General features: G+C 50.8%; 1 protein-coding gene across 1 annotated transcript in view; it reads right to left on the bottom strand.

Moving 5' to 3' along the window:
* Positions 1-26,378, bottom strand: part of CDK5 (cyclin dependent kinase 5) — a 312,730-nt gene that overhangs the window by 10,376 nt on the left and 275,976 nt on the right. Inside the window, exon 11 of the mRNA XM_069645972.1 lies at positions 6,493-6,573. Within this exon, the coding sequence (XP_069502073.1) occupies positions 6,493-6,573 (81 nt within the window). The remainder of the gene's footprint in view (positions 1-6,492; positions 6,574-26,378) is intronic.

Below are 26,378 nucleotides of genomic sequence, written 5' to 3'. Positions count from 1 at the left end.
ACGCCGGGAGACTCTGGGCATGTTGAAACTTGTGCACCATCTGCAGAATGTGATGAGCCCTCACCTGGGGAGGGAAACACTGCCCCAGGGATGTGTCGAGCACTGCTCCGATGTACTGGAGCCGCTGGGTTGGTGTCAAGTGGGACTTCTTTAAGTTGAGGGAAAAGCCCAGCCTGGTCAGTTTGTTTCTCCTTGTGAGAGAGGGTATGCCCAGACGTGGGTCCCTTGCTCGCTGCGCCACAGGGAACCAGGCTGCACCTCACTGAGGAGGTCCAACAAGGCCGAAACATGTCTGGGGTTGCTTGGTTTTCTGTGCAGAGGGGACCTGGCCTAGCAGTTTGGGCTGGGCTGCTACCTTCGGTGGCGGCAGCTGCTGACTGATTTGCACATGGCTGGTCCCCTTTTGCAATGGCGCAGACGGGCTAAAAAACGGTGGTGTGGAAGGTTGCCCAGAGCAATTGCCAGTGGTTTAGATTCATTTGAAACCTTCCACCCATCACTTTTGTGGTCAACCAGTTCTATGGTGCCTTTCTCCAGCAGGGATTTGATTTCCTGCGCAAGAAGCGGATCCGGACTCTTCAAAGAGAGATTCCCTGGTGGATTGTCGTGAGGCCTCTGCCGGAAAAGAAGACAGTAGCCGTGGGCTATGATCTCCAGAACCCACACATCTGAAGTAATGGCACGCCATTCTACAAGATGCTGCGCCAGTCTTCCCCCAACCGGCGAACCATGGGACATGGCCTCATGACTGAGCTGAAGCGGCTACGGCAGTGCCTGAGGGCAAAGAGGCAACTGCTCGAGCGGCCTTGGCACCTCGAGTACCCTGTTTTCCACCTCTGGTAATCCTACATTGGCCCCTTTGACTTGCAGCTCCCCTCGATCTACCAAAGGTAGAGTAGTATCGAAAGGAACCTCCCCTCCATTGCTGTCCCCTTGGACGAAAAGGCGGAGGTTGGCGGACTGCAGCGCTCAAGGACTTCGCTGCAGCCTTCGAGGTCTGCAACCTCTCAAGGCTCTCGTCAGCCTTGCTGCCAAAAAGATGTTCACCATCAAAGGGCATGTTGAGAAGTCGGGCTTGCACATCAGGAGCAAACCCCGACTTCCGCAACCACGCAAATCTGCGCATCACGGTGCTCGCCGCCATGGACCGGCTGACACAGTCTGCCATGTCCAGACCCGATTGAACGGATTCACACATAGCATCCTTGCCATCCTGTACAAGGGCAAGAAAGCCACCCGGTTCCTCCCCTTCGGGAATATGATCAGCCGCTAACGAAACACAATTCCACAGAGTGTGAGTTAAACGTACTAAGGCACACACGGAGTTGGCTGCTTTCAAAGCCATACCCCCTGAAGAAAAGACTTTCTTCGCCCAACCGTCAAAACGTTTGTCGTCCCTATCAGGAGGGATAGTAGGGTACGACGCCCGTTTTGCTAGGGCCGTAGCCGCCTGCACCACCAAACTCTCCGGAGTAGGGTGCATGGACAAGTAGCCGGGGTCGCCACTGGCTGGGCGGTACTTTTTCGACAACTACTTACCCACTTGCTGGGAGACTCTATGGAGCAGTACAAGCCGCCGCCACCCTTCTTTGCAAGGCCATAAGCATGTCCTTTGACGGCCTTGGCGCCGATGACTTCCTCAGAGGCGGAGCCTCGAGAGAGTCCCTCGACGGACATGGCGCCGATGGAGTCAACGTCTTCTTCGAAGACCTCACAGGCTCAGACGGTCTCGAGGGCATCGAGGACCGGGACCTGGAGCGGGCATGGCTAGAGCGATCCACCTTGTCCGATCGGGAACTCAAAGGCTCCCGATGATAGCGCCGACCGCCCGAGCCCGAAGGTGTTCGAGCGGTGGCCCTAGCACGTTCCCTGCTGGCTTCTTTTGAAAAATCGCCATCATCTCCGTACGAAATGCATCCCATTCCGCAGCAGAAGAGTGCTTGTTGGGACAAGCAACCCGCCGACGGGCGGAGTCCTCGGACGCGGACGGGGAAGGCAACCGGTGACGGCGCTTCCGCGAGTGCCTCGAAGAGGCAGAGGAATGGCGGGAACCACTCCGGAAACCGAGACCCCCTGGACTTTCGCCGACGACGCAGAGAGTCGCCTCTCGAATCGTCGGTCGAAAGCCCTGCAGATTTTGACTTTCGGGGCTGGGACACCCTAACGAAAGAAAGATTCTTCTCCCGCTCCCGCAAGGCCTTCGATGTCAACGACTGGCAATCGTCACAATCATCCGTGGCGTGGTCCTCACTGAGGCACCAGAGGCAGGCGTTGTGCGGGTCCGTCAGCGACATATTGGAACTGCAGTCCCGACACTTCTTGAAACCTGGCCGCGGGGTAGAAGAAGAGGAAGACATGATATCTTCACAAACAAACAAGTTCGAAGAACCGATAGAAATACTCGGAAGAACCGAGGTGTGCCGAGATCTCCGAAGCAAACACGTTCGTGGAAAAAATGGAACTGAGGCTACGGGCGTTGTGCGTCCTACTTATAACATCCGGTGACGTCGGCTCGACGGAGGCCCTCGAGGACAGCGTATCGACGTCATTGACGCACAAAATTTTCCGAAGCAGCACAGCTGTGGCGATTACCTGTCATAGATGTGGAATACGTCGGAGGAACCAATCCCTTCGAACTGTGTTTACTGCGGTTGGCACAGAAAGGTGGCCTGGCTCCAAAATGGCCATGCCACAGGGTTCTTTGTCCTGTCCTTTGGCCATCTTGCCCCTTTGCCTTCCCCCAGGTTGAGCCGAATTAGGTCAGTCCTTACTTGGGCATACATTCTCCCGTGAAATGCCAAGCTTTCGCGGGCTTCTGCATGCCTTGTGTGTGTGTGCCCAGGAAGTGGGCTGGACTGTCTAGTTCCAATACACATCCTGGGTGCCAGAGAGTCTGGAGTGTTGTGAATGACTGGGACCACTGTGGTCTGTGATTGGTCCACCTCTGGTGTTCTGGTATGCGAGCAGATCTGCCATTGGGTCATCTTCGTTTTGGCGCGAAGGAGATTCTGGATAAGAGAAGGCTCCAAACACCCATACCAGGTCGATCCCTTGAGTTCTCATTGAACCTAGGATAGGATCCAAGCATCCTGAAACTAATAAGCTGAGTCGGGGAACCGCTGGTGACCCGCTGGAAGGTTTGGCACCCTGAGCTCGCTGTTGTCCCGCTGGAACCCTCTGCATCTGATCGAACTAGGTCTGCGGAGATGCTTCGACCCATTGGAATATCGGGTCTAACTGCATCTTCATCAATCCTAGCAAGTAAACCTTCTCGAAAGTGTCACTGGGCCAACCAGTGGGCTGACCAGCTTGCGCAGGACCTTTGATCTGACACTGCCGCCATTTCAAGGAGATGCTTGAAACTTGGTACATCGCAAGCTCTGTGTTCATGGCACTCTCACAATGAATTCCGAATACACTTGGCATTCCCAGGTCTGGAATAAAGAGAGCACGCCTGAACCGGAGTACACACGGTTACCGTGTTGCCCAGCCGTGGTGACGAACTACGCAGGTGCCTTGCTGCTTTGCCCCTCTGTGCCCTGAAGCCTGCTACAGTGAAAATGGTCTGATCCATCCACCAGGAGTAGAGAAATCACCACTGCCCCATTTGGGAATCAACGCTGTAACTTCGCCGCTGAAAGCCGCATTGCCTCACAATTGCCGCATTTGAACCTGCAACCGAAGTGGACTCGACTGCCAAAGTTCGGTCCGGCGTGCGCTGGGGGTCGGTGAGTACTTGTAACCCTTACCGGTGGCCCCTAGCGCATCCACCCATTTTTACGCACGAGTGTCCCCTGAGGGCCACTCTCCTTTCCCCAGATAGCCTGAGCTATCGAACCATTCCCAACTCCTGGAACCTGTTCTGCCCTCTTGGGGAGAACCTCCACGAATAAGGGGAACTTATTCTGCATCATCTCACCCACCTTCCTGAGCTGCTACAGACCCTACAAGAGACCCTGTTTTCACTCTTCTGCACGATTGCGTGCACCAGCACCTGAAAGTACATTTGAGCACCAGGCTCCTCTCATCGTAGGGATTGTACTGCCTCTTAGTTAGGAATTGAATGTTGCAGAACTACCTAAAGACTATTTTTGCACTGCTTGCTCCCTTTCCTTATAGGTTGTGGACCCATTCTGTGCTTTAACCGTTTAGGTTCTTTGGTATTGTATATATGTATTGTAGTAGGATTGTATTGGTTTAAAGGTATTACTGTAGATTATTACTGTGTGTTGAAACTCAAGGACCTTGAATAAATGTATCTGTATTTTTAATATATATACACCTGGGTGGGAGTGATTTGTAGTGTCCTTTACTCTGTGTGCTCATTGAGGTCTTTCAGTCACCCTCACCCCTCCTGAGACCTAGTCTTGACCGCCGCCAATGCTACCTTGATTGGGCTGGCTTGTCCAGAAGGTTACCCTGTTCCAAGAAACTAGACTGGCCTTCTGAACCTCTGCCCACCAGGTCTGAGTTCAGAAATCCATCTCAACACCCTCCCGAAATATTTGGCTGAGTTTCAGCCATGTGCTCTGCCTATCCTACTAATGGTGAACTCAGGGTGCCTCATAGAGAAGGACTTTGACTAATCTCTCAAACTCCATTTGATTGGGACCCTGTTGGAGCAAACCTACACCACTGCATTGGGGTGGGGGGTACAATGCCATAACATCTGCCACCCTGAGCCCAGGTAGGCCTGACTAAAGCGAGGGCACATGGCCAGCACAGGCCTGTACACCCTCCGAAGCAGCAGTGATTGGGTTCACCCTGGGGTGCAAATAGCAAACTCACATAGTCCCTTTTCTATTTCGATTGTGGCAGCAGCCTGGGCAGGAAGGAGCGCTGGGATTGGAGCACAGAGCTCCGGTCCAGCAGGTAAGTGGGGAGGGAGACAGGGGTTGGGGGAAGGGTGCAGGGTGTCTTGGAGGGTTGGGGGAGAATTGAGCTCCCTGTTGCCTCCCGACATTCAAGATGGTGGCACCTGGGGTAATGGCTTGGCAGGCGAAGAACGATGGTCTGGAGGGTTGCCCAGAGCAATGCCAGAGGTCAAGATTTATTCTAAACCTTCCAGCCATCAACTCTTTTGTTTTGCTATTGTCACCCCGAGTGGGAAGGGTATGCCCAGACGTGGGTCCCTTGCCTGCTGGGCCTAGAGACCCAAGCTACTCCTCACTGATGACGCCCAACAAGGCTGAAACATGTCTGGGGATGCTTGTGGTCTCGTGCAAAAGGGATGTGACCTAGCAGTTCGGGCTGGACTACCCCTTTGGGGGTGGGACCAAGCCTGATTTGCATATGGTTTTTCCCCTTTTGTAATGGCTTGGCAGGCGAAGAACGATGGTCTGGAGGGTTGCCCAGAGCAATGCCAGAGGTCAAGATTTATTCTAAACCTTCCAGCCATCAACTCTTTTGTTTTGCTATTGTCACCCTGAGTGGGAAGGGTATGCCCAGACGTGGGTCCCTTGCCTGCTGGGCCTAGAGACCCAAGCTACTCCTCACTGATGACGCCCAACAAGGCTGAAACATGTCTGGGGATGCTTGTGGTCTCGTGCAAAAGGGATGTGACCTAGCAGTTCGGGCTGGACTACCCCTTTGGGGGTGGGACCAAGCCTGATTTGCATATGGTTTTTCCCCTTTTGTAATGGCTTGGCAGGCGAAGAACGATGGTCTGGAGGGTTGCCCAGAGCAATGCCAGAGGTCAAGATTTATTCTAAACCTTCCAGCCATCAACTCTTTTGTTTTGCTATTGGCACCTGGGGAAGGGGCACTATGTGTTCTATTCCGCATTTCCAGCAAACCCGATTGGCTGAGTGCCCTTCCCCGGGTGCAGATGTTTCTTACACCCACAAACCTACACAACACCAATGCCATCAATATCTAGGCCCCATGTCAAATCTGCACTTAGTCTGCCCGCTGAATAGCTCCTTTTACTGGACTCCAATTGATGATTGCTCTCCCCTTCACTGCAACACAGCTCGAGCTGACTAATGAATCTCAGCCAGGCTACATTCACTAAATCAGATCCAAGCCCTTTTATTAAATCTTACCCACAATATCTATGCTGAACTTCACTGAAATCATTTTTACTGAACTGAACCCAATCCATATCCCTTCATCTAAACCAAGGCATTTTTCCATATGAATTGTGTGTGTCATTTGCACTGAACGTAGCTACGGCCTTGTACAATAAATTGTGCCTTATTCCATTAAATGACACTATGCTCAAGCCCTCTACAGTGAAATAGAGTACATTACACTTAAAAGTGCCTAGTCCCATTTCTTTACTGGATCCCACCTCAAGCAATCTTATCTAGATCTCTCCTGAAGATTTCTTTCTGTGATGTTACCTAAGCAAGCGTTCACACCTCCCATCCATTCTCTCTCAATCACTGACTGTGGCCTCACAGCAAACCACCTTTGAGAATGCTGCTCAAGCTTTCACTATCTTGAGAGCCTTTGCCAGTTTTGGCACAACAACCAGCATAGGTCCTTTACCTGGAGCAGGTCACGTCCGGTGTTGTTGAGTTTAGGGACAACGTTGACGAGGGAGTTTGTAGCAGGATACATGGGATATGGCTAAAGAGAGAAAAAGAAAGCATATACAGTTCACAACAGTGAGCTTATAGGTTAACACAGTGACTGATCTTCAATTACTTAAAAGTGCATAAGAAGTGGGAAAACGATTTGGCAATTCAATTCCACTGATCGAAAATGGTTAGTGTCACCAGAAGGTGCAGAATTACAGAGTCTCAAGGTTGGTCAAAGGTTTCTATTTAAAGTTTGAAGGCGCTAGGACCGTACCTCTCTCTCATCTCCCTTGGGATCCCTCCCTAATCCAGGCGTACTTAACCCCAGGGTACTGCTAATACTCAGTAACGTTTACTGGCTAAAACTCAGTTCTTATGCTGCAGTGTTTGCCCTAAAGCAAAGCTCTCTAAACTTCCTCAGGGACTTCCTTTGGTGTAGCAGAATAGCTGCCCTGCTGTTAGCCAGCATTCAGGAGGAGAGGAGCATAGTCTGCAATACAGGTGGCATAAACAGCACCATTGTGGTTCATGACTTTATAAAAGAAGTGTTTATTACCGAAGTTGTTCAGAGTCAAAAGACGTTGTTGAGTTGTTGCCAAATATACTTGCAGTACAGTTAAAGGTGTGTGGTCCTGGCAGGCAAGTATAACAGGGCAAGGGAACTTGTAGTGTTAGACCTGGCAGATGAGTGAACCAGGTGGAAGCTATTAAAGTACTGTGTTGTGGTTAAATACTGTGAAGAAGAAGGCCACTACCTTATATTTTGAATCTTTGTATAATCACCCTGACAAACTATTTATATTGCCAATAAGGAACTGTGAAAGTGCTCTTGGTTTTGTAGAAGTTGTTCTGTGGACCTTTTTGTTACCAGTGGAGAAACACAGATTTGTTATTTCTGTTGGAACTGTGGAGACTTGTTGGGCAAGGAGAACATTGTTATCCAGAACTGTGTTATAAAACTGAAATTTTCTATTTTGAACTGTGGATACAAAATTCCTGCTTTGAATCTGGGGAAACGAACATTACCCAGGTCACAAGGAGAAAGCTATGTATATGTCTGATATAACTTTGGTTTTGTTATAGTCTGAACTGCCATACATTTCCGTCAAATGCTTGTATGTATATGTGTAAGGGTTCCCTTTGTTAGAGTGTTGTCCTTAGTTATTTTAATAGGCAGGGAAATTCTCTTTATGGTAGGGATGGCAAGGTGTTTTTAAGTTAATACAATGTCATCTTAAGTAAAACCTTTACAAGGTTGTCCACCTCACATTTCTGACCCCCAACATCAGGGAATCTCAGATTGTCATAACAATTGTTCCAGGAAGCAGAGAGCGAAGTAATTTGATGTGTTTTTGTAGGCACGTGTGTGTTTTTGGAAGCGCTGGTTCCTTAGCACGTGACACCGTCAGCCTGAGACGCTGCATGCGCTAAGATTAGAAGAAGGCACCTTAGCGCATGGATTAATATGGTCCGATCAGTGCTCGGCAACTGCCAGTGAGTGTGCGCGGGTGCGTGGTGAATTTCTACAAATAGAGAGTTGCCTTTTCGAGTGTGGGAATGCAATTATCATCTGTGGTGATTTAATTAAGGGAATAAGAAAAGGAGAAAGTGAATCGTCGAACAGAGTCAAACTTCTGAGACGCATAGCACACACACTAGAAAGAAAACATTGAATACACTTCAGTGTATATATTTTTTACTTAATTCAAACAAGACTATACAGCAAGGAAGAAGTTTGTTTACAAGACTGATTCCCTTTCTAGTGTAAATACTTAAAATAAGTTACAAAGGTGGTAGCAGCCAGTCAGAAAATAAGAAAATAAATTAATTAAGAGAGCGTTTTAAGAGCCTTCTCAGCGTTAAGGGAAGGCAATCAGGTAACAGGATGAGATGAAGGGATTAGGGGAAATTGTTTAGCAGCAGAGAAATGAAAGATCTGTACCCATTGTGTGTTTGGTTCTAGGTCTAAACAGCTGTCAGCCAGTGATTGAAGAGTGTGGAGAGCAATCAGCAGAGACCCGTTTCTTTGTTATTTTATCCACTTCCCCTTTCACTGCGGAGGTGTCTGGTCTGTAATTTGCAAATGTTATTCACGGATTGCAGGTCAGACAGTTCTGTAGCGGTCAGTGGGGTTCATCTTCAACCTCTGCGTAATCGACGAGCTGGGTCCCGACAGAATACTGTGACGCTGGCTTTCCATTCCTCTGTCCTCATGTGGCCTTGGAGCTGCTGGGGCAGTTCATGAAGATGGGTCCCTGGCAGCCTCCCTAGGCAGGTGAAGGGCCATATCCTCAGGTAAGAAGAGAAGGGAGACCCTCCAACCTACGCACACACACACTGGCAAGGGCCCCTGGGTGGAGGGACTGATTAGAATTGCTTGTATGCAGGTTGTCTCTCCTGCCATAGACAACGCTAAGGTATGGGCCTTGTCACATGACTTATAAAGGAGTGTATTTGCTGATTCACAATACAGCTACAGGGCTCAATTTTAACATAGACTAACTTGGCACAGAAATAAAGTAAATCTCAATGTGCTAGTCCAAATTATTACCAATAAGCCTCTATGGGTTATAGCACCCAAGGCAGTTTTGCAACATCCTCATAATGTTTGTTGTTTTGACATTTTTACATACTGTCACAGCCAACATCTGATTTTCTTGAATTGTGCAGTATTTGGCTGCTCATTGCAAAATACAATATCACAAATTAAAAGTTAAACTGACACAACTACACACAGGCAATACCCCAAATGTGCTGTACAAAAAATAAAAAGGGCAAGAGTAAAATAAAAACAAGTTTTAGTGCGATTTAATCAAATCCAGCATGAAAGTCTACATGCAGGTAGGTGTGCGCTAGTGGAGAAGCATTGCTGTGTGCCTTGATGGAGCTATAAGGGAAAATGACTGTCCAGTAATCCAGACTCTACATCATGGGTAATTTCATTCAATTCATAAAGAGAGAGGAAACCCTATTTATATAATGTAATGAATGTGATGGTTTCATCACACCTTTCCCGGTGGTAGCCTCTCCCCATGTGGCCAGGGGACGGCAGCCACTACCTGATCCTGACCCTGTGGGCGGCTATATGAGGGAGGACCACATGGGGGAAGGTGACCCTCAGAGGGGTGACATAACATCATCGGATGAAACATGGTATCCACCTTTTCCTATAGGGATACCCCTTCGCTGCACCATGCCTTAATGGCATATTGTCATGGCTCCCTTCAACCACCCATGGAAGCTACTGAGAACATCTTGGAATGTTCTTTACATAAGATAGCAAGAACTGACTACCAATTCCATGCATGTGAAAGTACTGCAACGAGAAAGCTGAACAGAGTAATCAGTAAAGTGGATCAGTAAAGGCGAGAAGCACAAGATGCGCTCTAGTGGTTGTGAGCGCATAATAGGTGCTGGGACATTTTAAAACCCTCACCAGCTGACAGGTGGTGAAGCCTCATCTTCTCGGTGCTGACCGAAGGACTACTCTGCTGCAAGGAAGACCGTGGAGACAACCGGCTCAAGGGGAAAGCCAGAGAAAGAAGACTGCAGGAACCGGTCCACTGCACGGAAGCCACAAGGGGAAGACTTCTTGCTGTTCGCGGGAACCGGAGAGCTGTAGCCCGTCGCCCAAAAACAGAGAAGCACACAGCAGACAGGCAGGAGCAGCAAAGGACGTGGGAGCCGACAAGCGAAGTCGGTAACCCCTAGGAAGTGGTGTCAGTATGCCGAAGAGCCACTTGACGTTCATTGCAGGAGAACTGAAAGATGTAACAGGTGGGTCCTCAGGAGGGAAACTGGGACACCGGTGGACTTTGCTAACCTTATCAAGGACAAATAAAGATAAAAGAAGCGTATAAAAGGGAATATTAGACCCAATATTTAAAAACGGGACAGAACACAATAAATGCTAAATATGTACAAGTGTGTCAAGTGAAAGGCATAAGAAAGCCCTGGCAGGAGAGTATAACAGGCAAAGTCCCGTTGGCAAATGTGTAAAGTGAATCACATGAGGACGTCCTGGTAGAGGAAGACACCAGGCAAAGCCAAGACTGTGAGAAAAGGTTACATTGAAGTGGAGAAGAAACCTTGCAGGGGAGTACACCGGGTATCCTGTGAAATTGGGACTAACAGCCAAATTGTTTTGTATACAAGTTGTTTTTTTTTTGTTGATCAGAGAATTCCATGAAAACTCATACCGTCAGGAGTTTAAAATATCTTGAAGAGGAGGAGGCCACCAGGGGGCAGAGGCAAGATGGCTGCCTGAACTTCAAGCTCCCCGCATGGCCCCAGAAAACAAGCCTAAAAACATGCTTTAAATATCCATAAGCCCCAATTGCCAGCAGAATCTAAGAAGGGGAACCGTCAAGGAACATGAGGAAGTTTGTCCGGACTCTGGAGGTGCCCCCGTTCTCCCGCTAGCGGCTCGTGGACCACGGCCCTCCCCCTCCCCCAAGCACCCTCGTGGAAGCCCCGCGCCGGGAGCTGTGAGCTTTTCAACCGTGCCGAGGGAGGAGGAGCCGGGCCCCCTGCCTGCGCTCGCACAACGAACGACGCCCGACATACCATCGCGGAGCCGGGCGGGCCTCTGGAAGATCCCTGCCGGTGGCCAGCAGCCCGCCCCCACACCGCAGGAGACGAGCGGCGCACGGCCGCCATCATAAGGGGCACGGAGTGAGAAGCACCGCGCAGAGCACAACTCAGGGCACTCTGGGAGCTGTGTCCTCCCCACCGACTTCACTACCACGGCCAAGATATGGCCCGGGCCGACGCGGGAGCGCGCCTGGGCCCTACTTTTGTGACCTGCACCTTCGTAGTGCACCGCCGCCATAGGAAAAGCAGGGGCCCGCCCTGCATACCCCCCCCCCGGGGGGAGCAACAGCGGGCAGAAGAACCCGCGAAAACACCGGGGCAGGCTCGGGCCGTCACGGAACGCGCCTGGGGCCCCCCACCTCTCAGCCTGCCCAGTCGCCAGAGCGGGTCCCACGTGAAGGAGTTTCCTGGCTGGGCTCCGCGGCTTCAGACCCATACAGTGCTGCAGAGCCATATTGGGCCTCTTGCCCACCAGCTACTCTCTGCTCCACGCCGTAGGCGCTGCCCCACCCAACTGTCGTCCAGTGACCCAGGTGAGAAACAGGTGAGACACAGCGCCACCCCCCTTGAGGCCCTCGCCCCCATCAACACCTCTGTGTAACCAATACGCTGACACTGGGGGCTCGCCATATCGAAGGGACATAAGAGCACCACATCAGGCCGGGCCCGCCCCTGTAAGTGGAACCGCCAACTGAGGCCTCTCTGGCCCCTACGGGAGGACCGCCAGAGTGGGCCAGGGAACCCCAGCGACCCAGGGCAAGGCCAAGAGATTGTACTCCTGGTGAAATTAAAAGGGTGCCTCACAAACCGGAACCCAGACACTGGCACACAGCCCCAACACCTGAAAACAACCCCAAGGTCTCGGCCTACACAACGGGGCTAGCGATACAGGGCCCTAGGACCCTCCTAGAAGATACCCCAGGAGGTCCCTGTAACTCAAGGCGATCGACACCCCATGAGCTGGAGAGAAACTCTTGCGAAATACCAGTTCACCCCAGGACACCTCAAAATGGAGACCGGCCCCACCACTGCACAGCCCCCAGATATGAACGCTATGCAATGTAACATTCAAACGATCCTTGAGGAGATCAGGGGCATGAGGACGGACATGGGGGCCAAACTGGCTGACCTCACGGCCAAGGTTTCTACACTAGAGGACCGAATGGAAGGGGTCGAGAGCAATCGGGCATCAACGGACCTCCTTGAAATGCAAATGGAAACCAGATTCAAAGAACTGCAGCGCCGCGAAGAAGATCTCCGGCTCAAGATCGATGATATGGAAAACCGGGAGAGGAGGAACAACTTGAGAATTTTCGGCCTTGAGGAGACAGAAGGAGAGACCCCGGTGGGACTGGAAAGTAACATCCAAGACATCATCAGAATTGCCCTGGGGTCAGACTCAGGCAAAACTCTCCAGCTCGACAGGGTCCACCGGGCCGGCGGCGGAGGCAGGGGCCCACGCTCGGTCCTAGCAAGATTTCATTATTATAGAGACAAAGCTAGGGTGTTGGAGAGGGCGAGAACCTTGAGTGACATTCAGCACGGGAATTCCAGGGTGACAATATATCAAGACCTCTCTGCCCTCACACTCCAGATGAGAAAGAAATGCGGCACTATCACCAGATGGCTACAAGAGAAGGGGGTACGATATCGCTGGGTTCATCCATTCTACCTGGCGTTGGAATGGCAGGGCCAGAGATACCAGTTAGTCACAGAAATAGACATTCAAAGGGCTACGGATGACCTTACGGGTGACCTCGCGGGATCATCTGGAGATCAAAATGGAACTGACAGGGACCACGATTGTGTCCCTCGGGGCCCAGACCCCTCTCAGGGGAAGCTAAAAGTCAAAGGCTCATGCACATTTCGGAAAACCAGGCACCCCTCAACGGATCGGGGGGACCCTACATGATCACACACGCACAAATCAAGGCTTAATCACCATGCCAACGCTTGATTTACATCCTTTTGCAGTCCTCGTAGACCTGAGGCCCTCGCTGGGCACACCATGTTTCTCCTCCGGTGTGCGGGTAGTTCTTTGTTCTAATGACCTAGGTCAGAGTTGGCCCACTTTGAGGCTGTTTTTTGGTTCCATAGAGTGACACTTGGGGTTTCTCCTTAGAGAGGTGGTGGCGGCCTGTGACCCCGTGTTGTGACATGCACCAAGAGGGACGAGGGAGGTCGACCGTACGCCAAGGTTGGGGGGTAAAAGGGAGAGGGGTCACCACCGCTGGATCCCCACCACCAGCGCTGGAGGGCTGATACTTAGTGGAGAAAGGCATGGTGTAAGGTGTCCTTCTAAAAATTCTGTTTCCCGGGGCCAGGGTAGTGACCCTGGGGTTCGTTGCTCGCTTCAACCCCCTTGGGGGAGCAGGCGGCGAATGCCCTACAAAACGGGTAAGGGAGGGGGGGAGATGCGACAGAGTTTCTGAAGGGGTCAAGGGGAAAGGGGGAATCCAGCTGAAGTCATGGACACTGGTTTTGCAACGGGTTCTAAATAGCGGACATTCAAAGGAGTCTAGAGAGCACAATATGAAAGAGGACAATGATTGAGGGGAAGATAGGCACGCTGAACGTCAGGGGCCTCAACTCCCAGAACAAAAAGGTCCCTTACGAGTAATATGTTTCGCAAACAACGCCTAACAGTGCTTTTCCTACAGGAAACAGACTACAGGCAAGGAAAAGAGCTGAAAATAAAGGGGAAAGAGATCGGTAGTAACTACTGGTCCTCACACAGGAGCTCTAAAAAGGAAGGGGTGGGCATTCTCCTGGGCAGGACGTTTAATCTCACGGGAGTAGAAACCAAAAGGGGCTTCGGGAGTCGATTCCTTGGTATTAAGGGAACCTACGAGGGGGAACGCATCACCCTAGCCACTTTATACGCACCCAATCCGGGACAAATACGTTTCCTTACCCAGATTTTTAATCTCATGGACGAATGGGCAGCAGGGACCATGATACTGGGCGGGACTTCAACCTGATATTGGATCCCTGTCTAGACCGGTGGTCCGCGAAGGGGGGGGGGCACCCAAGGGGACTTCCAATGATAACCTGGCCATGCAAACCCTTCTGAGGGAACACTATTGGGTTGACGTCTGGCGCAAAACACATCCAGGCCAGGGCGGGTACACCTTTTTCTCACCTCTGCACTGCACCTACACCAGAATTGATCTCTTATTGATTTCCGAAGAGAGGAATGGGGTGGTGGAACAACCGAAGGCAGAAGCCATTACATGGTCCGACCATGAACTACTCATAGCCAACTGGTCTCTGCCCGTCTCTCCAAGATCTTCCCGATGGCGATGAAACGACACACTCCTCAGGGACCCCGTATTTCGGGATTTCATGAGGAAAGAAATGTTGGCCTACTTTGAGGTAAACGACAACGGTGAGACCGATATGTCCATGGTGTGGGAGGCTGCGAAAGCCACCTTCAGGGGCCTCCTTATCGCAGAGGGTTCAAGGCGCAAACGGGAAAGGGGCCTAATTGAAAATAAGATCCGCGGGGAACTGGGCGGGCTGCGTGCCGGGCTGGGCCAGGGGTAGATCGTGAGGCTCTCCTGGAGGAGATGCAGGGCAAAAAACAAGAACTTCACACGGTCCTCATAGGGGAAGTTATTAAGAAAATGCGATACACCAAACAAAGGTACTACGGACGAGAAGATAGGGTTGGGACCCTCCGAGCACAAAGAGCCCGAGGTTGTAGGGTTGAGAGAGGAGTTGCCTGTCTCAAGGACGGGGAGGGAGGGACCTACGGAGGCAGGGAGGAAATAGCGGAATGTTTTGCCAACTACTATAGCAAACTCTATTCCAGACAGGCAGGTGAATCACTAGATGACATCCGTACCTACCTGGCAGAACACCCTCTGCCTAGGCTGTCTCAAGCGGAGCTAGAGGCCCTGGAGGGGGAGATATCGGCGGAGGAGGGTGCCATCAAGAGATTAAAAGTGGGAAAGGCCCCAGGGGGAGACGGCTATACAGCCGACTTCTATAAGCAGACCCAATCTGTCCTGCTAAAGCCACTGGCCAAATTATTTAATCAAATCAGAAACCGAGACTCAATCCCACCGACGTTCTTACAGGCCCTCATCACTGTGATACTCAAACCCGGTAAAGATCAGATGGAATGTGGATCCTATAGGCCTATCTCGCTCCTAAACCTAGACGCCAAGATCTTTGTGAGAATCCTGGCCTCCAGATTGGAACGTTGCCTCCCTCGCCTGATACACCCCGATCAAGCGGGATTCGTCCTAAATAGACAGGGCTCTGATAACATGTGGAAGACTCTTCATGTGCTCACCTCTAAGGTGGTTCGCAATGAGTATGCACCCCTACTTGCCCTTGACGCAGAGAAAGCCTTCGACAGGGTCAGCTGGGCTTTCATGGGGGAGGTCTTCGCGACTCTGGGAATGGGCCCGAGGTGGCTTGGCTGGATGTCCGCGCTCTATTCCTCTCCCTCCGCCAGAGTGGTAGCGAATGGGACAGAGTCGAGAGTATTTCCTCTCGAGCGCGGCACACGACAAGGATGCCCACTATCCCCGTTAATCTACGCTCTTGTGATGGAACCATGGGCGATTTCGGTCCGCAATGATGAGGCCATCAGGGGGGTACAGATAGGAGATACACATTGTAAAATCTGCCTCTTTGCAGATGACGCACTGCTCTACATTACAAAGCCATCCCAGACAATCCCCAGGATGCTACAGGGTCTCTCACGCTACGGGGAACTGTCAGGGTACAAGGTCAACCTCGTGAAATCGGTGGCATTCATAGGGGGAAACTTACCGGACCCAGAAGTAACCTATGTGATTGGGCTCCCCTTTAGTCTACGGGAAGAGGGATTCCGGTATCTGGGGGTCCAGGTCACACGTGACCCGAGGGCCTATACTCGGCCAACTTCCCCCCCTTTGGTCTGCATGCAGAAAAGACACGGTGAGATGGGCAGGGTCGGGTCTCTCTTGGATGGCACGCCTTAATCTTATAAAAATGGTTATCCTCCCCAGGTTCCTATTCCTTTTCCAAATGCTCCCGGTACTGATCCCCAAAACATTCTTCACGGAAACGAAGCAAGTCCTTCTCAACTTCCTCTGGTTGGGCAAAAAACACAGGATCTCTTATGAGGAATTGACCAGACCGAAGGAAGATGGCGGGGTGGGATACCCCGACTTGGAAACATATCACAGAGCCTCCCAGCTGAGGGTCCCGATTGACCACTTCACCCCAGGTACAGAAAAACAATGGGTGGCCATGGATAATAGGGTTCTCGCCCCCGTCGCAGTAGAGGAATGGCTCTGGGTCCCCAGGAAAAACATCCCTAGAAGCGTCCTGAACCACCCAGTCCTAAAAGTACTATGGTCCCTGTGGAGGGAGGGAGGTTACTATCGCTAGCTCACGAACTGGCCCTCTCCACTGAGCTGCATCTGGGCCCCCCCCTTCTTAGCTAAGATAGCCGAGCCAGCGGCATACCAAAAGTGGTTCGAAGCCGGCCTAAGCAGGACCGGCCACCTCTGGGTGGGGGGCACGTTCTTACCCTTGAGAGATTTGGAGGAGGCCCTGGGAATAGGTACCCTGACCCCCTTCCGCTATCTCCAACTCAAGGGTGTTCTCACTGAGCCATCGTGGGGGGACACCCTCAGGAGGGACCTTACGGATTTTGAGAAACTCCTCCTCTCTGCCAGGGGCTCTAAGGGGATAATATCTCGCCTTTACAACCTCTTCCTGTTTTCCGCCCCAAGAGACCCACCACCAGCACGCACGCAATGGGAAAGGGACCTGGGAGAGGAAATCGACGATGAAAGATGGGTAGCAATGTGCAGGCGGGCCAACCGATCCACGGCCTCACTCCAATATCGGCACCAGGCCCTCAAGGTTTTGCATCAATGGCACTACCCCCCACAGAGGATTGCTAGAATGAGGCCAGGATACGACCCACACTGCTGGAAGTGCAGGACATGGATGGGGGATTATATTCATATGTGGTGGGGGTGCCCAGTGGTCCAAAAGTATTGGGGAGAGGTATTAGCCTGGATCAAAGGGGTTGACGGGGTTGAACCATCTTCCTGCCCCTGGCTTCTCCTTTTCAGAATCGACTCTGGAGATGGCCAGGAGGATACCCAGGACCACATGTTACAGGTCATGTTGGTGGCAGCCAGGTGCTGTCTGGCACAGAAATGGAAGAACCCCGGAATGCCGGGGGAAAAAGCATGGGTCACTAAAGTACGGGCCATTTACGATATGGAATTCCTTACACATCTACTTGACGAGGCCAAGTCAAATATCGAAGAGACATGGCTGCCCTTCTTTGATAAATACCGACTCCGTGCCTGACGCGCGGCACCCGGGCCAGGGGCTCTTCTCTCGAGGGGGATAGCCTGCTGCCCATTAACTTGATTGTGAACTTCCCAAAACTTGGCTCATGACTTTGGCGTGCTAAGTGACACATCAAGACAATACCGCTATGCTCTTTAAGAACCCGTCATGCAAGCAGCAACCGAGAACTTGAACTGGAGGTGGGAGGGGGGAGGGATAGGGAGGGGAGGGGAGGGGAGGGGGGGACGTGTTATAATCGGTTTTCTGTTATTCCGTCTTTTAGTATGCTCTGTGATGTTGTAACACATACGATATTCAATAAAATATGATTTTCAAAAAGAAATATCTCGAAGAGAAAACCTGGGCAAGACAGCAATCCCCTGGAACTGTGAACTTTATCCATCAGGATCTTTTGTGTTGGAGTTACGCCTTTCCTTTTGAACTTGAACATATGTGCACTTTCAAGGCCAAAGACATTATCCTTTTCACTTTAGAGTTAATTTTACAATGTGAGGGCCAGAATAGTATTTCAGACGGAGAACATTTTTGCTTTGGACATCTTGACATCAGACAGACCCTTAGTTTTGGTTGAGGTAGAGAAACAGACAGGGACAGCAAGGCATTTTCCAACCCCCTGTTATTAACTCTGCCGGGTTCAGACCTCCAATGTTAAAATTCAACACAAAATTGCAAGGTGGGCCTCCTTCCCCAAGCTTAGTATACTTCGGGTCTCCCTCAATCAGGCTCGGACCACTTTGAGATGTGGAAGTCTTTTGAGTGTGCGTGGCTTTCTTTACAGACTCCTGCAGGACCACTTTGACTCAATGTTAACTGTTTCCTTCTTTCTTTCTAATATCAGGGCCTTTCGAAAATGCACAGTATCTTTTCCCCGGCCCTGTGCGGGACCCCCCTGATATCCTGGCTGTGGCTTGTGTCTCCAGTACTTTTAGTTTCACTTTTCACTTTCGGACCACAAGTCCCATAAGGTTTTGTGCTTGCCTCTTTCTCTTTATACTGTATCACTTGCACGTTCTTTTTCTCTTTCCTTTTCTTTATATTCACATACTTTAAACTTCCAGTTCCAGAATGCCCTGCTTCTGCTTTTATTACAAACACAAGAGAGAGATCAAGGGGTATGTGTCACCAGCATACCCTTAACGTTAAGGGGTTCTCCCTTCCAAATTTTTAGACAATAAGGCTGGTTCTGCACCATTTTTATACTGTTGTATCTCTTACTTGGCTCTCAGAAATCTTGCTCTCACATGCCCTTTCCTTGGTAGCAATGCACTTCACATATACACAAAATGTTCCTTCAGTTGTGTTTACTTAATGCTTACGCACATGCGCTCGGGTTCCACTGAGCGTTGGACACTCACTGGCTGCCGCGTGGCACTGTAACTATTTCCTTCCGTCAGCCTTGGGATCAGGGATCACTCTCACGTCCTATCTGACAGCTGGGCTCTCTTTCCCCCAGGGGAACAAGCACTTGTTCACACAACGTCCGTAGCAAGTTCTTTGCCTGGTTCCGGCTCTCGGGAGGCACAGCTCCCTTGCCGTGCTGCAGCCTTTCTCCTTCAGTGGGTCCGCTATCTGGCACGTCGTTCTCCTCTGCGCTTCTGGTCCAGCAGTCCTCTGCTTTGTGGTCTCCTCGGTGTGAAACAGGTTCCCAGCTCGCTCACTATGCTGTTTAGAACCACACATCTTATACTTTGCATATTGGTTATGTGAAGTCAGGAGTCGATTGAATTGAATTGATATTTTATTTATATATAAAGAGGAGAGGGCTCTGGCTGGAATAGGAGAAAGGAGGGAATATCGAGTCTCAGTCCCATAACTGACCTGGTGAGAGTTAAGAAACAGGCTGAAACAACTTCCATCTTTTTGTTCCGCTTAACAATAGGATGATGTCCTGGTTTCTTGTCATAGGGAATAGGAATCTGAAAAGTGCTGCGATGAAGATGAGCCTCTAGAGGATTACAAAATACTGAACATGACTCTTCAGGTATAAGCCACCAGCACCTTTTCCACCAGATTGGATTGCCTTTGCTCACTGCCAGATAGTTCTACTGCACATGAAAGGGCTTAATCAGCTGTGACAATTCCGTCCACCAGTGTCACTAAACTGTAGAATCCGTTACCTAATGAAACGAGATCAAGAAAAGTATCATCGAAAATTCAGGAAGTTGCTAAAGACGCACTTCATTCATCCAGGCCTTCCAACATTCTCAATGATATCCTCCCCGTTCCTGGACAATAAAGTAGCATGAATGTCTGGGGAGTTCCCATCGGAGGGAAGGTGAATCATGCTCAAGACCTAGAATAATATCCAGGGAAAGGCTTTCAAGACCGGTGAAATGTGCTCCAGTTTCTTGGTGCCTGGTATCAACGTGGTACAAGGTGTTCACTGCCCTTTTCATCATTTGTGTCAAGAACGCACCTATCTGGATGTCAGATGCCCCAGTCTGGACAATAAATGGTGTGGCAGACTCTGATGCTTTCGGCACTGGGGTTAGACTTGGGGACATCCTTCAGCCCTTGGGACGCATTTTGACACAACTCTGTCCAAAAAAAATTTGAGATGTTTTAGATGTAAGTGCAGTTAAGGGAGCTGCTATTCTCTCATAGCTTGTAACAATCTTCCTCTTATACACCATGAGGCCAAGAAAAGCATTCAGTAGGTCCTGGGTGGTTAGTGGTTACCAGTCGAGCACTGTTTGGCTCCTGCTTTGGAGAGCCAACATACACCACTTAGCTCTGACCTATCCAACACTTGGATGCTTTCATGGCGAGTTTGCCATCCTGCAGCACTCTTTTAAGGAGGCTATGTTGCTCTTCCCCATGAGTAGTGGGTCTTCTGATGTAATACAACGGTTTATAGTCATTCCAACGACAGCCAAAGCATCTAATGCCATACCATAAAAAAAAGGATCTAAAAAAAAGCATCTAATGCATTTTTTTTTTTCATGGGGTTTTCCCCCCAAACTCTTTTTTTAACCTTAAAAACCCATTTTTATTAAACTAAACCCTTTACCATCTAAAAAAAAGGCATTAGATGTTTTTCTTTTAGATGGTTTGGCTGTCGATGCTTTGGTTGTCAATGCAGTGACCGGATACCAATACAATGTATAGACATTGCACAATGGTATGATGTGAAAAGTCATTTATAACGCGCCTGTACACACGTGTTTCTAGGAAGATGCTTAGGAAGAGAAAGTTGGATATAGTGTGTTCCCAGCCCCTAGAAAGCCTTGTGGATGATGCAGAGGGTCTTGAACTTTATCCTCGCAGCCACAGGGAGCCAGCGGAGAGATTTCAGGCCAGGAGAGAAACGATCCCTGGGCTTGAGGCCAAGGACAAGTGTCTCTCTGTTCTGGATAAGTTGTAAAGGGCGAAGAGTAGAGGCAGGCAGATTTAGAAAGAGGCTGTTGCAGTAATCCAACATTGAGAGGACTAGGGCTCTGGAGACCGCGAGCTTCTGGGGGAAAGTGAGACAAGGAAGAATACCTCTGAGGAGGTGCAGCTGATAGTGTGACTTCTTAGAGACGTTCGAGATTTGAGGAGAGAAGGAGAAGGTGGGGTCGAAGATGACACCAAGGTTCTTAGCCTCACAGGAAGGAGCAAGTAGAGGGCACAAGGTGGGTGGCTAGAGTGAGAGAGGGAAGGCGGGATCTCAGTCTTAGTGGCATTAAGGCAGAGATCGTTGGAGGCACACCATTCCTGAATTGCGGACAGACAGTCTGGTATGAGAGAAGGAGCAGAAGAGGCTGAGGGGAGCCTGAAGGAGAGCTTAGTGCCATCCGCATAAGACTGAAAGTTAGAGCAGAAGGTAGAGATGAGGTGGGCCAGATGTGCCAGGTAGTGGTTAAAGAGCCGAGCCAAGAAGAGAGGTTAGACCCCTGGGGAACACCACAAGTAGAGAGAGCGATAGAAGAGAGGAAGGACCCAAGTTGGACCTGGGAGGGTCGATAAGCGAGACAGGAGGTCAACCAGGCAAGGGCCTGACCAGAGATACCCAGGTTGTCATGGAGATGATTGAGCTCGATGGCATGGTTGACCGTGTTGAAAACAGAGGCTAGATCAAGGAGAATGAGGACAGAAGGAAGGTTAGAGTCAAGATTGGAGAGCAAGTTTTGACAGGTGTTCAGGAGAGCAGTTTCAGTGCTTCTGGCTGCTCTGAAGCCATACTGGTGGTCATGCAAGCAACCAGCAGATTTAGTATGTAGATTAAGCTGGGAGATGGCCAAGAAAGGAGTGATGGAGATCGGGCGATAGTTTGCCGGAGAGGAAGGATCGGCAGAAGGCTTCTTAAGAAGGGGGTGCACAAGGGAGTGCTTAAGGGGAGAAGGGAAGCCTGGAGCAAGGGTGTCGATGGGGCCGTTGATGGTTCTGGAGGAGGAGGGGAGCACTTGCTTTGATGAGTCTTTCATAGATCAGACTTGTCTAGAAACATAGTCAGGAGTGAACAGGGGGGAAGGAGGAGAAAGGAAGAGGAAAAACAGCCAGAGAGTAAGTAAAGTCGAGAAAACACTCCCCGCTCTCAGGTCTGAGGTCAGGGTCTCGCCACCTGCCCTTCTTTCTCCCTGGTGATCAGCATCCATCCAGGGAAAGCAGTACTGGCCTGCTGCGAGCAGCTCTCCTTGCTTTTTGGCTCTCTCTCCAGGCTGCAAGCCTCCGGCCACACCAAGTCAGCTTTCTGGCATCTCGCTTGTCCTTGGCCCAAGTAGCAAGTGGGGCTGGGATTGAGAAGGGATCCCCCCCCCCTGCTGGATACAGCCACGCAGCCTCCCTTCCGTTCTCCCAACTGCTGCTCTCCATTCTGCCAGGAACTCCACCTTTTATACACCTGAGTTTCTTTAACAGGTTGCAGGTGAGAGTTCTGGGCTTGGTCTGCCTGTCCTTGCCTGACTCTATTAGTGGGACAGTCCAGTATTAACATGGGACAGTCTGTCTTCTGTGTCTGTGGTTTTGAGTAATCTTTATTATTCTTAGTCGCCTCCACTTCTTCTTAGTGATTTTCGAAATTGGGGAGGGGTAGTTGTGATGAAATTGCCCTTTAAAGGCAGAATGGGTGTGACTGAGCGTTTGACCCTGCTTCGTCTCAATGGGGCAGGGCCACTGCATATTACTAGAGGTATTCTTTCTAGTTGTAGTACATGGGTAACTCGGTGGGGTAAGGGAATTATGGGAGTTGTAGTTTCCTGTTGTGACGGTAGATAGCTTGTGTACAAGATAGCTTGTGTATGGACACGTCAGAAAAGGAGGGATGTATTAAAAGTCCTCTGGGTTTACAAGGGGGGGGAGGGACTAGGTTACTTTTAAGGGTCAAACAATAGTTTGATTTCCCATGGTGTTTTCCCTTTCCCTTTTCCCAAGTTAAAGAGATGGGGTGCGACAGGATTCTGCTAACAATATCCTCAAAAGACAGAGGGTATATTGGGTAGGGGCCTGTCGAACAAAAGGGGGAATACTGTGTCTCACCTGAGGGCATTCCTCCAACAGTCCCCAAAGATCCCCCATCCAGGTGATCTGCCTGTACTGGTCCACCCTGTGAGAAACCTGAAAATGTATCACCCGCTAGTGCCCGGGGATCTGTCATCCAGGTGGCCAGGACACAGCCATCGCTTTTGGATCCAGTTCCTGTGGTTGGACCAGTGCGGGAGGATCACCTGGATGAGGGGTCCTCGGGAAGTGGAAGTTGGACACCGGAGGGTGAGACGTGGTATTCCCTACCTTGCAACACCTTTTCCCCCATCCTACCAGGTAGGATAACCAAGGAACTCAACCCCCCCCTTTTCCCTGCACAAACATTGTTTCATGGACAGTTCACCGTGAGAGACAACGTACTAACACCAGAGCCGTATACACGACATGTCCCAGCAGAAGGGTCAGGCAGAGTCAGGCAATTACTGATAATTTTACACACCTGAATTCCATCACACTTCCCCACACGGATAAAAGGCGGAGCACGAAAGCACACTTCGAGCAAGGCAAAACACATGGCAGTTTAATACGAGGAGAAAGATGGCAAGACCAGAAAAAGTTGCAAGGAGGAAGTTGCCGTTGGCCTTTGCGGAGGTAAACCGCTTCCTTCAAGAGCCCTTGAGAATAAGACTGTGAATTAAAGCTGAAGAAGAACAAGTTACTTTCTTACCTGGTAACGTTCTTTCGATGGGATGGTCCGACGACGTATTCCATATCTATGACAGGTAATCTCCACAGCTGTGCGGCTTCGGAAAATCTTCGGCGTCTGCATCCTACGTCGATGCGCCGTCCCAGAGGACCTCCTCCGACGGCCGACGTCACCCGATGTGATAAGTAGGACGCATGACGCCCATAGCCTCAGTTGTAGTTTTTTCCCCCCAGAACGCGTGCCACCAGTCAGACACACAAGGCCTTGCGGAACGCAAGCTGCAATCGCAAAAGAAATTCTGCAGCGGGGAAGGTAGGGAGGAAGATATGGAATACGTCGTCGGACCATCCCATCGAAAGAACGTTACCAGGTAAGAAAGTAACTTGTTCTTCGAGGGGATTGGGTCCTCCGACGTATTCCATATCTATGACAGACTCCCAAAGCAGTACCAAGCAAAGAGGTGGGAAAATAATTTAGAACACAAATTTAGCATGCCCAATGAAATTGCGGAATAAAGGACTGCCTTGCCAAAGGCCAGATCCTGCCCTTGGATGGAATCGAGGGAGTAGTGCCATACAAAAGTATGTACTGAAGCCCAGGTGGCTGCATCACAGATGTGACGAATAGGAACACCCCTCTGCAGGGCAGTAGACGCAGCCACTCCCCTGGTAGAATGGGCCCGCAAGCCAGCCGGAGGGTCCTTACCCGCCAAGCGGTAACACTCGGAGATAGCTAAAATAATCCAACGAAACAGTCTGTTTCGTCACAGCTTGTCCCAAACGCTTTCCAGCGTAACCAATGAAAAGTTGATCGTCCACTCTGACCCGGGACATGCGGGATATATAAAAGCTCAACGTTCTCCTAGGATCAAGCCTATGTAGCCTCTCCTCTTCCTTACCAGGATGTGGAGGAGGATAGAACGCCGGAAGAACAACCTTCTGGATCAAATGAAATTCCGAATCCACCTTCGGAAGAAAGGAAGGACGAACTCTAACTCCGTGTGCCTGACCCTGTCCTTATGAAACACCATGAAGGGTGGCTTAACTGAAAGTGCCTGTAACTCACTCACTCACTCTGCAAGCGGAAGTAACCGCAACCAAAAACACAGTTTTCAGAGCTAACAATCTCAAAGGGCAAGAATGCAAAGGCTCAAACGGAGCACCCATAAGAAACTTAAGAACAATGTTCAAATCCCAACCGGGCACCAGAAAAGGTGACGGAGGAAACATATTAGTGAGCCCTTTTAAAAACGGAGAAATTAAAGGAATCTTAAATTAGGAACATTCTTCAGACGAGCGCTTAAATATGGACAGCGCCGCCAGGTAACCTTTAATGGTCCCCACTTGCAAGCCCCTGTGGGCCAAGGAAAGCAAAAAGGGCAGAACCATGGGAATGTCACACTCAAAAGGATCCACATTCTTAACTCTGCACCAGTCGCAGAACTTTCTCCAACGGCAACGGTACAGAGAATTTGTTGCTGGCCGCCTTGCCGAGAGCAACACCTCCATCACGTCTTCAGGGAGGTCCCAATCCTTATACCTCAACCTTTCAGAAGCCAAGCGTGAAGGTTGAGGGATCTGACCTCTGGATGGAGAACCTGACCCCCCTCGCGTGAGAGCAGATCGTCTCGGTAGGGAAGACGACGTGGAGGGCAGATGGACAAGTCGAGAAGGTACGGGTACCACGTCCTCAGAGCCCACGCCGGAGCAATAAGGATCATCCGGGAACCGAACCTCCGTAACCTCCGCAGTACTTGCGGGATGACAGGGACTGGAGGAAACGCGTACAGCAGTGGGAATGACCACTCCACCACGAATGCGTCTCATAAGGCTCCTTTTGGAGGAAATTCCCGCAAGCAGAACCTTTCGCACTTCCGGTTGACACTGGAGACGAAGATATCCACTTGAGGGGTCCCCCAAAGGGCGAAGATCTCCAGGAGAATCTCCTGAGCCAGCTCCCACTCATGAGAGATCGTGCTCTGACTGCTCAGAGCATTCGCCGTCTTGTTGTCGTCTCCGGCCAGATGAACAGCCGAGATCGAAACTTCCTGCTGGATGGCCCAGGACTCGAACTGCATCGCCTCCCTGCACAGAGGAAGTGACCCTGCCCCCCCTTTTTGTTGAGGTAGTGCATGGCCATCGTGTTGTCCGTTAGAATCAGTACACTCTTTCCTCGCACAGTCGGCAGAAAAGCCGTCAGGGCAAGCCTGACGGCCCTCAGCTCCAACAGATTGATACGGAGTCTGGACTCCGACGGAGACCAACGACCGCTGACTGTCAACTCGTTGGCATGAGCTCCCCATCCCGTGAGGGATGCGTCCGTCACGATCATCACCTCCGGCCAGGGCAGCCAAAATGGGGCCCCCTTCATCAGATTGCCTTCGACGGCCCACCACAGAAGGTCCTGGGCGACCGAGGGCGGCACCTGAACAAGGTCCGACAGCCTGCCGGAGGACTGAGACCACTGGAGCTTGAGAGCCCACTGCAAAGATCTCATCCGCAGACGAGCCTCTGGCACCAGAAGAATGCAGGATGCCATGAGGCCGAGCAGTCTCAAGAACTCGGACGCGGGAGAAACTGGGCAAGTTGAAACTTGTGCACCATCTGCTGAATGTGAAGAGCCCTCACCTGGGGAGGAAAACACTGCCCCAGGGAAGTGTCGAGCACTGCTCCGATGTACTGGAGCCGCTGTGTTGGTGTCAAATGGGACTTCTTTAAATTGAGGGAGAAGCCCAGCTTGTGAAGGGAGTGGCAGGTGATGGACAGATGATCCAGGACTTGCTCGGGAGAGCTCCCCCTGATCAACCAATCATCCAGGTAGGG

Source organism: Ambystoma mexicanum, chromosome 2p (genome assembly GCF_040938575.1).
Source record: "Ambystoma mexicanum isolate Mex_15411 chromosome 2p, UKY_AmexF1_1, whole genome shotgun sequence".
NCBI lineage: Eukaryota > Metazoa > Chordata > Amphibia > Caudata > Ambystomatidae > Ambystoma > Ambystoma mexicanum.
This window is presented reverse-complemented; position numbering and strand designations above follow the sequence as displayed.